This window comes from Formica exsecta, unplaced genomic scaffold (genome assembly GCF_003651465.1).
Source record: "Formica exsecta isolate Colony F162 unplaced genomic scaffold, ASM365146v1 scaffold1510, whole genome shotgun sequence".
Lineage (NCBI taxonomy): Eukaryota > Metazoa > Arthropoda > Insecta > Hymenoptera > Formicidae > Formica > Formica exsecta.
The window spans coordinates 76,298-91,162 of record NW_021848836.1 but is presented as its reverse complement, the minus strand read 5'-3'; the positions used below and the strand labels follow the sequence as shown (position 1 = coordinate 91,162).

The 14,865-nt window shown below is 32.6% G+C and overlaps 1 protein-coding gene across 1 annotated transcript in view; it reads right to left on the bottom strand.

Moving 5' to 3' along the window:
* Positions 1-14,865, bottom strand: part of LOC115232928 (paired mesoderm homeobox protein 2A-like) — a 37,444-nt gene that overhangs the window by 21,398 nt on the left and 1,181 nt on the right. The window contains exons 2-3 of the mRNA XM_029803106.1: positions 13,653-13,846; positions 2,697-2,846 (exon numbers count right to left, since the gene is read on the bottom strand). Coding sequence (XP_029658966.1) covers positions 2,697-2,846; positions 13,653-13,846 — 344 coding nt within the window. The remainder of the gene's footprint in view (positions 1-2,696; positions 2,847-13,652; positions 13,847-14,865) is intronic.

Below are 14,865 nucleotides of genomic sequence, written 5' to 3'. Positions count from 1 at the left end.
ATAAAATTAACGACGCAGCCGTTTAAAAGTTTCACGCTATGTATGAGGGGGATGATATCAATTTTCATAGCAATTACTTATTTAATGCAGAAGCGTGACTCATTTCTCTACACACTTTTATACAGAGATGTGCAGAAAATAGAAATTAAAAAATTAACAAAATGAATGGAGAAACTTAGATTTAATTAATTCTTTGTAGCGTTTTGTAATTAAAAAAAAAACATCTAAATAAAAAAAGGATATTATTCATAATTTTTTTTTTTAATAAAATTATCTCGATTGTCGGCTACATTATAAGCATGCTTGCCGTGATACATGCCAAAGACAACGCTAATAATTCGTATTTGGCCACGGACCAAACCTCGAGTAGACCGTAGCATGTGTGCCGTTGTTTGCAGAAGTGATGACGACGACGAGGCGAATTAGGGAGAGAGAGCGCGCGCCCGCGCGTACAGCGTTAATGTTAAACAAATATACCGCGCCAAAATAAAGTGCAACAAGGCATATCGACAGATGTCCGGCACCTTCTGGATAAATATTTAATCACCTCTTTATACGGGAGCTCTGTGTGGGAATTTTACCCTCCGCCCTTTTCCGATCATGCGTTTCAATACTCGTCGCGCGTGCGAGAGATGCGTCTGTACTTTACCTTATATTATTATTATATCATTTTTTTATTTTTTATTTTTTTTTAAATGAAAGAATTTCCAGAATTGCAAGATTTTTTCTAAATACAATTATATATACGTTTGGTTCTTTCATATATCAATTATCTTTGTCATTTTAAATGTAAAAATATTCAGTTTAAAAAAATATATAATTTTTGTCTTAAAAAAACAAAAACAAGTTTAAAATCTTGGAAGCACCTCTAGTCCTAGAGAAAAATCATGCTTAAGAGGATATGTCCTCTTTGAAAAAGCAAAAAACTTTTATATATAATACATTTTTTTCTATAAAACTCATGTTTCAGGATTCATTGAAAATAATTTTGCGATTCATATAACACACAGTGACTGCGTGTGTGTGTGTGTGTGGGTAAATACAATAATATATGCATTGATACACTTTCCTACATTCATAGATATTAATTCGCATGGGAAAACACGAAGTAGCAATAGAGCAATAGCTATTCTTGTGCTCGATATTATTTGGTTCTGACTAAATCCTGTGTTGATGCCGATCAAAGTAAATGTCGAAGATTCTACAGATCTACAGAAGCACCGCACGATCGTGCTATTCCGACGCTCTTCGCCGACAGAATTCGAACATGTATGCAAAGTCTTTTATAATCCCTTCTTTACGCTAGTCTGTATTTTATACAAATAGACTGTAACAGAATTTTCAAATTTAATTACAAGGACATTGAATAAAAAGTTTCAGCGAAAAAAATATACATAATCGAATTTTTGTTAAAAAAAAATTGATTGCGAATTGGTTAAATTTCACGGATAATAAAATATGCAGAAATGCTTTTATTTATGTATAAAGTCATCAAATGAATTTTATATGTGAAATAATGATATATACAACGCACAGTTAGAGAAACAATAATATTATTTTTTAACGATTTATAAAACAGTTGTATCAAAATAAAGTAATTTTATTTATAATTACAAAAATATATTGATTCTGTATAAAATTAAGTTTTACGTATTTATAATTAATTTGTAATGGAGTCATTTCGACGATCGTACCAATAAAAGCAAATGTCTCCGTGCTACACAGAGCAAATCGTAATTAAGACTGAGATGGCAGGGTGATGCGCTTTCACCCTAAACTTATTTCCTTAATTGAAAGTCTGGACTGCTGCAGTTTCCGCATACAGTAAAACGAGTACAAGAAAATCGATTATAATAATTAAATCTGATTAGTTTTGCACATAATCAGCACATTTATAAAATATATTAATTGGATTTTTAAAATGTAATATTAAATATCTAATTGCAAAACTCTCAATTTACTTTTATATATAAATTAGTAACGCAGTATTTTAAAATTAAAAGAAGAATTTTAAATTAGCCGTAAAATATCCGTCTTTAACAGACTGATTAAATCTGTTTTTCTCGAAAGATGTTTCTTTCGCCGAGACTTCACTCTCTTTTTCTCTCAATCAAAATAATAATTATTACATATCGTTACGAATATATAAAATAATTGCAATTCTAATATTGCTAATACGTATAATATACTAAATTAAAGTTTATATTATCAAGTTTTTTCAAAAAACAGTTTCTATTTTTGAACAATTATTTTATAAATATGTATATTTTTTTTTATATTTATATTTTTCGAAAAAATCTAAAAATTTCCTTTAAAATATCCTCGTTATTATTTTACTTATTATTTTCAGCGCTTTAATACCTCAAGATGATCGTATAACAATAAGCATATAATCTGAAAATACCGTAATATGAAAAGTACCGTAGGAAAAGCTGCGTTTAAGCATGCAATTTGCTTTCTCGAACATGGCGATCGGACCACAATAATCTTGGGACAAGGCGGAGATTGCTGAACACGCGCGAAATGACGTGGCCGCAAAACGTGACGGAATTATTCTTGGCGGCGCGCATCCTGATCGTTTCGCTCCTCTCTTCTTTTCCGGGCGGTCGTCCTCGTTGCGTCGTTCCGCCGCGGATGATACCCAGCAGGACAGTTTTTAATCACTGTAAGTGGATCTACATAGAGCTCGCAATTACCGGCGCACACTCTGGCATGGGCCCCTTGTGTATCAGCCCAGCCCCGACACCAGCCGCCAGATCCCGGGCGAATGTTTTCCCCATTTCATCCCTCCGTGCTACCGACTGCAGCAACCCCTCGGCTCCCGGAATCGTCTCCAGTTCCCAGCCCTGCATCCCCCCGTTTGTTCATCCTTTCTATCTCGTTCTCTCCCTCTGCTCCCATCCCTTAGACGTCGCATCCCTCTTCCTTTTACAATCGCTTCTCGTTCTCAGTATTCATGTTTCTTTTGTACCTCTCTCTGTCTTTCTTCCTCACCATCTTGTACTTTTAGTCTATCTATTTTTATCCTTTTCTCTCCTTCTCTTGAAGTCGTCTTCTTTCCCATTTCGTTTTTCCCCGCATCCTTTGGATTTTTACGTTTCTTTTTGTCTCCCTTAAGATCCTCTCATGCTTGCCTTCTCTTTTCACCGTTCGATTTCTCCCCTTTTCTCCAATTTCTCCTTCCTCAATTTCTGGCTTCTCGCTCTCGGCTTCTCGTCCCTTCGAGGATCGAGCTCGCGGTCGTGCTTGTCTCTGTCTTTCATTCCCGCAAGAGACAAGGGGACGTCTTGTTTCACTTGACAGCGATGTATCCCACCGAGGGATAGAAGAAAATTCACGTTGATTTTTCGACTGCGTCGTTCGTATTCCCGAGGTCTCAAAATTGTCCTGTCCACTTTCAACTTGTACGTGAATTTCTCGAATACTCATTTCAAATAAACAATATTTAAGTCAAAGCTCAAGTACCGATTAATAAAACAATCAGAAAACATAGGAATTATTTGCGCTAATTCTGGTCTCCTCGCAATCCTATTACTTTTTACGATAAAAAAAAATAATATAATATAATAGTATATCATAAAAAAATAATATAATATAATATACACAATAAATAGTATATACAATATAATAATATTATGTCATTTCTTTTTATTCGTATATATATTGCTTTAAAGTTTATCTTTGTTATATATATACAAACTGGTTTTTGGAATTAAATCTCGTAAGGACTAAAAATAAAAGAAATCATATATACTACGTTTTAATAATGATTTTAGAAAATGTTATCGTTTTTTTTTTTTATTTTTATATGAGTGAATTTAATCGCTGCGTATGCGACAGGAAAAGCAACACGCCGCGAGTTGACTTGCCTCTGCAATGATAGTTTTTGAATATATGTATATATTGTTACAAGCAAAAATCCACAATAAAATAATTGAATAGTAAATAATCGATAAATAATAAATATCATTAAATAAAGTATTTATTGATTAACACTAATATTATCATATATTATTCGACTAAATTATCCGCATCTATAGCAAAATTCTATACCAAATTAATAATATTTATCAATACGTTTAATATTGTATTTTTCGAATATCCAAATATGCTAACTACATATATATATAATAAATATTATTTTCGATAATCAATTATTATTCGTAAGACACTATCTGCAAAAACGCAATTCTCTGGTATACGAATATATTTATCTTGTGTGCAAATATCTATAAAAGCAGTAGAAAAAGAATTTTTCATAATACGACAAATATGTTATCTACGCAATACAAAAAGACCGTAGCTGATCTTTACGAAAACTCGTATTTTTCGCTCATCTCGTATCGATCTGTGTACGCGAGTGAATATTAATCTCGTTAGCGGCGAAAAACGCGACTTCGATCGCCTGTCCCACATTGGAATGCTATTGTTGCCCCTCGCTCTCCCTTCGCAATATTATACTCCGCACATTGACATCCCAATCTAGAAAAAGAAAGGGAGGGGGAGAGAAACAGAGATAGAGAGAAAGAGATAGAGAGGGAGAGAACAGGTTTGTACCGTATTATGCACAGCTCCGCTGCTCTACTACGTTAATGGAATTGTAATTCATACTGAGTGACATGTGACTCAGAGCAGCGAAACGTGCCGCCACGCGACGGCCGAAGCGTTGTAGTCAATGGGACGTGGGATGTAACGATGTAAGTATGAAGTATCATTCACACATAAGGCTCGTCGCAGTTGCAATGTAGTGAAACAAATACAAAATTCTTAGCTAATCGTAATCTAATTCCCATAAATCTAATTTTCTATTTTAGATAAAGATTCATAAATTTTGTGGCAAAAGCCAAATATATCTATTTCACATCTGCAAAAGTTATAATCACCGTCAACGGTGTCATCAATATACATATGCATTTACAAATTGTTATTATTTTATTCTGTAACTACTACGATTATGAGTACTCGTAAGGCAAATGTATGAATATTCGTAAAAATTGAATATTGCAAGAGACAAAGAAGAAGCTGCAGACGAAAGCTAATTTCCATCAATTGATTTACATTATATTAAAAGTGTCAACAAGTTCAAAATGTATTATTGAAGAAATTTTGAGAAATATTTTATATTACCAAAATAATTTCTAAAAAATTAAATAATAATTTTCTTTTTTTTTGAATTATGTAAAATGTTTTCAAAACTAAAATACTTTATTACGTTATTTTTTGTATCTATTGCATTTAGTCTTAAAAGATATATGGCATTTTTGATACATTACGATTATATTTGGTACATTACATTACGATTACAACGAGACAAGACTGCGTGCCTATTGTCACATGAACAGGTCTTAAATCAATGGAAACGAGTAATCAGAAACTCGTCGTCCCTTTACGCGCGGTTTATGTTGTGTGGCATCGGTCCAATCGAAAAGAGATGTGGGTCAACGTTGATTAATTTCGTGCCACGCTCATTGCGGCGCAAAAGATGAAAACGTGATGCAGGATCTTTAAGTATATAATTCAATCACTGAATGACTCATGACTGTCTTCTCGAAGACAGATGAACCGAGGAGACAAAGATCACCAGTCTTGAGAAAATTTGCATAATTAGATCAAAAGCGTAGAGATTCGAGATCATTCAGTCAAGGTGAATATTTTTAATAAACAATCGCCATCACGAGCAATTATTGATAAACGCCCAATTGGGCAATCGCTATCAAGCGACAAATGGTGCTTTAATTAAATGCTTGGAACAAAGAGTTGATATCATTTTGTAATTTAAAAAGTAAAAGAAATATTATGGGATATAACATTCATTTTTTTTTTTATAATCTCTATTAAATAATATAATTATTATGATATCGAATAATATATTTTTAAATGTATAAAAATAATGTTTCATGTCTCTCTCTCTCCTTTTTTCAAGTTATTGAAAATGTAATAAATATCGGAAACAATTTATTAGAAACAATTCTCAGAATCTTCATTCTTATCTATAGATGAATGAATTTATAAATGTATATTCTCTGCTGCATATATTTAATATGATTATAAAAGAGATGAGAACAGGAAACTGCGAGATACATTCCAAAAAGTGAGTGTGACATAATCGTGTCTTTCGCACAGTAACCAGAGAAAAATTGAATCTACAAAATATACACCATATACCAATTGTCTCATGGACACGAGTTTTACAGGGGAATGGTTTCGAATATCGTGATCGTTTCTATCGATCAAACTCGCTTCAATATTCCTCTGGAACGAGCGAAACTATTATCAACAATTGTCAAAACGAATAACATGTTTTTTAAATGCATTTTCGTCCAAAAACTGATATTGACAATGCGAGTAATAATCTCGACGAAAGATATCACTTTAGAGTTGCATACGTATGTAGAGCTGATTTATCAATATTGCATAATGAAGGACATTAATATCATCAATAATATATTGACGCCAATCTGGGTGAGATCGAATATGGGTAAAGTTGTTTCTAATAATAATATCCTAAGTAGTTCTTATTATTTATATATGTATATATATTCTTACGTGTTCCTTATTTAAAATATATATATGATATAATTTCGATTATTTTTATGACAAAATATATATTTTAAATTGTATATTTTTACAACAAATAAAGATTAAGCATATTTACACAAATAATTTATTTTGGAAAAAATATCAATCAAATCTCAGAAAGCAATAAAATTATGTCTTTCGAGTTATCAAATTATATAAATAACAAAAATATAAAGAAAAAAGTACAAATATTAGAGATTTAAGTCCCTCTTTTTTGAAACGTGATAAAAAATATTATAAAATACATAAATTATTCCTTGTGTTTTTTCTTTCTAGTATTATTTCGTAGACTATGTAAAAGTTTTTATACATATTTTTCAGGCATTTGTACATATCATATGGTGTTACAGCGATTTATACCAATTTCCGTAAGAATATCTCAGAATTTGCCTTTATCGCACTATGATATCGCTTTTACGATCACTGCTCAATTCTTGCCAATATTTTGTTCTGTTCGTCGAGAGTGCCATTCTTACGGAAACATTCTCTTCGCCGTTTTGGGTACCGCGAACGAGCAGTCGATCTCGCGCGCGACTATCAAATTATAGCCGGTGCATATGCGGTGCATAATGCAGCGGATAATGTTACAAATTCAATCATCTTTCGGATATTTTTATCGACGTCAGCCGCGCCAACGACGAGCGACGGGATATTTCTACGCGGTGTTACACGCGCACGTCGAGAGAATCTCGACTATCAATAGCACGCTGACTTAGTTATGCGCCCCTACCTAGAGCGCTTTGCCAAGTAGAATTCCGATATCCGTTAGAGCCTGCTTCTGTTGTTGCAAGGTAATCCGATCCAACACGTTTTACCTCTTCTTAAGGTGTGTCGACCTACCGTGTTTCACGCCATAATCACGCCCGATCGAATCCATCTTGCGTTTTTCCACAAATTTAATATCTCAATTTGATAGAATTTGCTCGAAGTAAACCGACACGAGATCGATGATGGTTAACGGAGGTGAGAAAATAATAATAAGTATTGCTCAAGTTTAGTGGATGCACCAAGAATATCGTATCAAGATGATACTTTGTAGTATATTCTTGATCATTGGATTTTTCTTTAAATCGAATAAGATGTATTGGATAAAAAATAAGTTCAATAATCATAATACATTAACATATCTATGGAATGTGATAACATGTTTTCCGTGTTTTATACATAATTAATATAAATACAAGATTAAATAAGAATAGGTAAAAAAAAATGGGGAGTTTAATTATAAAAGAGATGAGAACAGGAAACTGCGAGATACATTCCAAAAAGTGAGTGTGACATAATCGTGTCTTTCGCACAGTAACCAGAGAAAAATTGAATCTACAAAATATACACCATATACCAATTGTCTCATGGACACGAGTTTTACAGGGGAATGGTTTCGAATATCGTGATCGTTTCTATCGATCAAACTCGCTTCAATATTCCTCTGGAACGAGCGAAACTATTATCAACAATTGTCAAAACGAATAACATGTTTTTTAAATGCATTTTCGTCCAAAAACTGATATTGACAATGCGAGTAATAATCTCGACGAAAGATATCACTTTAGAGTTGCATACGTATGTAGAGCTGATTTATCAATATTGCATAATGAAGGACATTAATATCATCAATAATATATTGACGCCAATCTGGGTGAGATCGAATATGGGTAAAGTTGTTTCTAATAATAATATCCTAAGTAGTTCTTATTATTTATATATGTATATATATTCTTACGTGTTCCTTATTTAAAATATATATATGATATAATTTCGATTATTTTTATGACAAAATATATATTTTAAATTGTATATTTTTACAACAAATAAAGATTAAGCATATTTACACAAATAATTTATTTTGGAAAAAATATCAATCAAATCTCAGAAAGCAATAAAATTATGTCTTTCGAGTTATCAAATTATATAAATAACAAAAATATAAAGAAAAAAGTACAAATATTAGAGATTTAAGTCCCTCTTTTTTGAAACGTGATAAAAAATATTATAAAATACATAAATTATTCCTTGTGTTTTTTCTTTCTAGTATTATTTCGTAGACTATGTAAAAGTTTTTATACATATTTTTCAGGCATTTGTACATATCATATGGTGTTACAGCGATTTATACCAATTTCCGTAAGAATATCTCAGAATTTGCCTTTATCGCACTATGATATCGCTTTTACGATCACTGCTCAATTCTTGCCAATATTTTGTTCTGTTCGTCGAGAGTGCCATTCTTACGGAAACATTCTCTTCGCCGTTTTGGGTACCGCGAACGAGCAGTCGATCTCGCGCGCGACTATCAAATTATAGCCGGTGCATATGCGGTGCATAATGCAGCGGATAATGTTACAAATTCAATCATCTTTCGGATATTTTTATCGACGTCAGCCGCGCCAACGACGAGCGACGGGATATTTCTACGCGGTGTTACACGCGCACGTCGAGAGAATCTCGACTATCAATAGCACGCTGACTTAGTTATGCGCCCCTACCTAGAGCGCTTTGCCAAGTAGAATTCCGATATCCGTTAGAGCCTGCTTCTGTTGTTGCAAGGTAATCCGATCCAACACGTTTTACCTCTTCTTAAGGTGTGTCGACCTACCGTGTTTCACGCCATAATCACGCCCGATCGAATCCATCTTGCGTTTTTCCACAAATTTAATATCTCAATTTGATAGAATTTGCTCGAAGTAAACCGACACGAGATCGATGATGGTTAACGGAGGTGAGAAAATAATAATAAGTATTGCTCAAGTTTGGTGGATGCACCAAGAATATCGTATCAAGATGATACTTTGTAGTATATTCTTGATCATTGGATTTTTCTTTAAATCGAATAAGATGTATTGGATAAAAAATAAGTTCAATAATCATAATACATTAACATATCTATGGAATGTGATAACATGTTTTCCGTGTTTTATACATAATTAATATAAATACAAGATTAAATAAGAATAGGTAAAAAAAAATGGGGAGTTTAACACACTCACAAAAGAAAAATATCTATATTTTTTACTTTATGTTCAATAAACATTATTATTGTTATTATATTTTTTCTAGAATTCTGATGTTTTGCGTGCATTTTTGAGCAGTAATACAATTAGGATGTACTTTAAATAAAAAGTGGAAAACAAGAAATTTTTCTACAGATAATACTCAAAGAATTAGCAGGGAGAAATATTTAATTTATATCTTAGAATAAGATATTTAATATATACCGAAAGAACAAGAAGATAATCATTGTAGCCGATTAGATTATATTATAAATTAAATACAAAGAGAAGAAGAAATGAGAGATAGATAACGCTTGAGGAAAAAGATCTGGCAAACGTATATCTCTCTCCATGTGTATAACTTAATTTATATTTCCCACTAGAGATAAAACTAGAAAGATAGAGAGATAATAACGGCAATCGATTAGGAAGTATCTTAAGATACGGGGAAAAGGAGAAATAATGGTAGATAATGTTCAAGGAAAAGAGTTATAACGGAAACATTCCTCTGTGTAATTTAATTTATACTTCTTGCTAAGAGCGAAACTATAGATAGTGAGAGAAAATAGGGGTAGTAATGGCAGCCGATTAGGAAGTATCCTGGAGACAGGATGTGCAGGAGGGGCGAATGTGGAGGAAGCCAATGACTCTCACGACGCGAGAGGGAGGAAATTTTATCGAGCAGCCGCCATCGACGAGATAGAGGACTGAGAGGGATGGAAAGCAGGGAACGAGGGGATGAATCGGAGGGTTGGAAGACAGCGGGGGTAGGATAACTCGCGATAGCGAACGAACGAATCACGAATGAAGGGATGAGGGAAACTCTTGAGGGACCGTACGTCCTGTCAGGACAGGAGGAGGGCAAAGTCGAGCAGACAAAGGACTTACCCCACCGCGGGAGGATAAACCTCGCCAGAGATGGCGGTCGCGCCGCGAACCCGCAAACTACTAGAGTATTAATAGTTATCTCGCGCTTCATTATCGCGCGGTCCTCGCTCATGATACGCGAACACACGCGCGCGTCCGACATAAAGCGCAATGGAATACAAAAATTCGGCGATTACAAAGAGTTGTAAAAATATATCTTTGAAGGTCCCTGTTCACATTATTACTTAATCACAAATTTCACATAGAAATAAATTAAATTAAATTAAATTAAAGGAGAACTTCTCCTATGATATTCTGTACAAAAGAGAGAAACTTGGAAATAAATGATTATAGATTAATTCTCTTAGATTCTTTGCGGCTCGATATCTCTTATATATTGTTAATTAAGAAAATAATTATTATATGCATTCATATTATATATATCATAAGTAAACATTTAAAAACTAATTTACTGAATGTTTTTGAAGAAATAAATGTTTTTTACTCTATCATGATTCTTTTATTTTTATGACAAGAATACTTTATATATTTATTAACAAAGAACTAACAAAATTTTTACAGTGTCCACGCAATTGCAATCATAAAGTATCGTATATACTTTATAACTATTTTTGTCTAACTAAAAATAATTAATTATATCATGTAAATTTATTATGGCATTAATAGGAAAAAAATTCAATCTAAGTAAGAACGAGAAAAGAAAGAAGATCACAAAGATTGTAAGAGAAAAAAGAGAAAGTAAATAATATAAGAAAGATTTAAATAGATTCAAGAAGAGACTATTTGTGAAGAGATTTGAAATCGTGTGTAAATATCACATGAATGGATAAATAGAGAAAAATGTAAAAATAAAGAACGCATGTTTTATGTTAGATTATCGCCGTTCTCCAGAGATAGCTTTCCGTCTCTTTTCTCAAGATAGATTAAATAAATTTATGTCCATTTAAAAAGTTCAAAGACATATACTTATACTACATATACTAGATTCGAATATATGGATAAATCAAATTCCATACACATATATATGATATCAATGATCATGTTTCTATTATAAATTCTATTATAAATTTTTATTATAAATTAATAATTCTTACATTATACGTTTTCTCTCCTTTTTTATCTCTCTAAAATAATAGATGATAAATCTGATAAAATAATATAATCAAATACTGATAAATATTAGTTTTCTAATTAGGTAGATAAGAGTTACGTATTTGGCAAAAGAGATGTTATTAAGTTCGATCGAAATATAATAGGAAAGTGCCTGCAACCAAAATTGTTTCTAAATTTTCAGGTTCTCGTACTCTGACCAAAACAGTATCAATCATGAACATTAAGGCTGTAGGGTCAAGGGGTTAACGGCAGCTTAAGTAACTACCGTCGCCAAAATGATCACGCGCATCGTGCAAAAGTGGATTATACATGTCAGAATATCAAGTTGTCGACGCAAATAGCGGGCGATTTGGTTCCACGGTTTTCGACTCGCCATCTCGCCGTGTAATAATATCGCGATCGTCGATGGCGAACGTTATATTAATCCGTGCCTACGTCTCGCAGATAAGATTAAATTTATTGTTCCCTTCTCTCTCCAAGCTCGAAACCAATGAAATCGTCCGCGATCCTCGTTCGCGCTGGATAATCTGAATGAGATTCGGCGAGAAGGTACTTTGGCGGCGTTAAATGATGCACGTCAGCCGGGAAATCTAACTTTAGGACCCGTTAGTGTCTGGAGAGCTCTCTAATCGCGTTACCGTCCATGTACCTCACCTCACCTGTCCTTCCCACGACACCTGCGTCCTCGCGCGAGCAGGTAACTTAAGACGCGTATGAGAGGTAAGGAAATCGACGAGAAAGCTGTGACAGGTAGCTTCCTTAATGTGCTTACAAGATCATGTAAATTTGTCTTGCATAGAGCGAGAACAATTTTCTCTACAGGATGTTCGACAAAAATAGTGATTATATTTATTACAATATAAGTAATCTTTAGATTGTATAATGTTGAATATTGGCCAATAAATTGATAATAAATAATAACAATATAATAGATAAATAAATAACAAAGTTTGCAGTATTTTATGCAAATTATAATTTAATAAATTTTAATTTAATACAATATTTAAGTCCATACTCTCGTCGTATGTTTAGTGTGTTAAATATAGTTGTACGATTTTGTTTTTATATCAAATATTGATATAATAAGATTTAAACAAGCATATTTAATAATCAATGTTAACATTAAAAATTAAAAAGTTAAGAAAAATCTTTCATTTTTCGAGCAAATTTCCGTAGCAAAAAAAATAAACGTCAAATGTTCCAAAAAGAACAGGATTTAAAGATTGTTTTAGTAATTTGGAAAAAAAAACCACTAAAATTAGAGCAATAGTATCAAAAAGATACATTTCTATTTACGGGACGAGTGATAATCCCAAAATGATGTAAATTGAATCGTAAAATGAGAACAAGGTTTATGGACTCGGTTGTTACAAGAAAATTTACCGTGTTTATCTCTTTTAAACAACTGTAATTTCGGGGACAATTACCCTCATACATAAAAGATACATCTCAATTTGCAATCCCGAATTGCGCTGTGATCGAATTCCCGAGAATTACCATGTAAATAAAATCGCGTAAAACAAGAGAGATTGTTTTACAAAAAGATCACCATAATTACCGTTTAATATAATCTTTTCTCTCATCGGTAGCGATATAAAATTTTGAAAATATTATATCGTAATTACGAGTACGAGGAACGATTTTTACAATAATATTTGTACTATTCTTAAGTCATTCATCTTTCGTTCATGATAATCCGTCAAGTATTAGACAGCATAATCCATCAGCTCGCGACCTCTAGGTAGCCATGAAAACGAAAATGGAGTCTGTAATGTAATTACACTACACTCCTTCGGCTAACTCACCCTCAACTTTCCGGCAACAGCCCTTTCTTTGTGCGAATAAAGCAAACTGCGCAATGTACAATACAAAATTATATGTAAACCGAAAAAATAATTGTGATAAACTATATAATTAATTCATATTAATTATATTTAATTTATTGTGTTGGGTTAATATTCTTGAATTTTCACAAGAAACCTCACGTTTTTCTTATATACGAAAGAAGCTGAATTAATGTAGAATTTAATGTAGAATTTCACATGAGAAGAATTAATCGCGCAAAAGGAAAAATGCACTTACTTGTACTCTGGCTTCCGTCAGATCGATTTTCATAGCGATTTCTTCTCTGGTGTAGATATCTGGATAATGTGTCTCCTGGAATGCACGCTCCAGTTCTTTCAGCTGGGCTGACGTAAATGTTGTTCGTATCCGACGTTGTTTCCTCTTCTCCGCGAGGCCATCATGCCCTGAATAAGCTTTATACCCCAAACCACCTGAAATTAAAAGTATGCAAAACGTTAATAAAGATAGAAATATGCGATCGTGTTATAATAATAACGTATGCAATCTTTAAAATATGACACTTTATTTGCAATACAATAGCAACAATAATAATGCAATAATAATTGTAATGCCCGAAATGTAACTTTAAAACATGATCTTTATCTCAATTGTAATTCGATGATAAATATTCATAATATAATTTTGATGATAAACATTAGAAGACATGTGCGTGTAACACACATTTTTTATTACATCCCACGCATTTCTGTTTTCAAAGGGAAAGACACATACATATATATATATATATCTTTATGTTTTATATGTTAAAATGTTAAAATGTTTAATTTAAAAAAAGTGCATCAAAGTATTAACTTTATTCCTTTAGAGATAAACAATTTAATTTCCAAAATCCATTGAATAATCATGCTAGGGTTATATCCTTAAAAGACTTTTATTGCATAATTAATGTCGCCTCCGACATCTTTATTGCTATTTCGTTTCGGTGACTATTTATAACTTCAGTTCCTCTATCAAACATTAATTTAAGCGTGAAGCAGGCACTATATTGCATAATCTATTTGTATGACATTCTTGCGCGTACCATGTCGAAACAACACATGTGATGTTAAATTCAATCGGGATCAATTATCAACTAGAGCGGAGGGAGCTTAGCTCCCCGCTCGTGTGTGACATGTTTAGCCCCTTCTAAATCGCCGGAACAAACACAACAAAGCATCGCACATTCATAGCCCGACGGATTGACGCGAGAATAAAGGAGCTCTTGTTAAGCCATGGCAGTCGAAATTACAAATGCAATATTATTTATTTATTATGTATTAATATACGATAATATGTAATAATATATTAATATATAATACAAACGATATTACTTATTAGCTATTTGTTGATTTGAGTCATTTAGAATGACAAAGAAAAATCTTAAGACAAAAGAGATTGAATTTTCCAGTATAAATATACGTGATAAAATATAAATTATATATATATATAA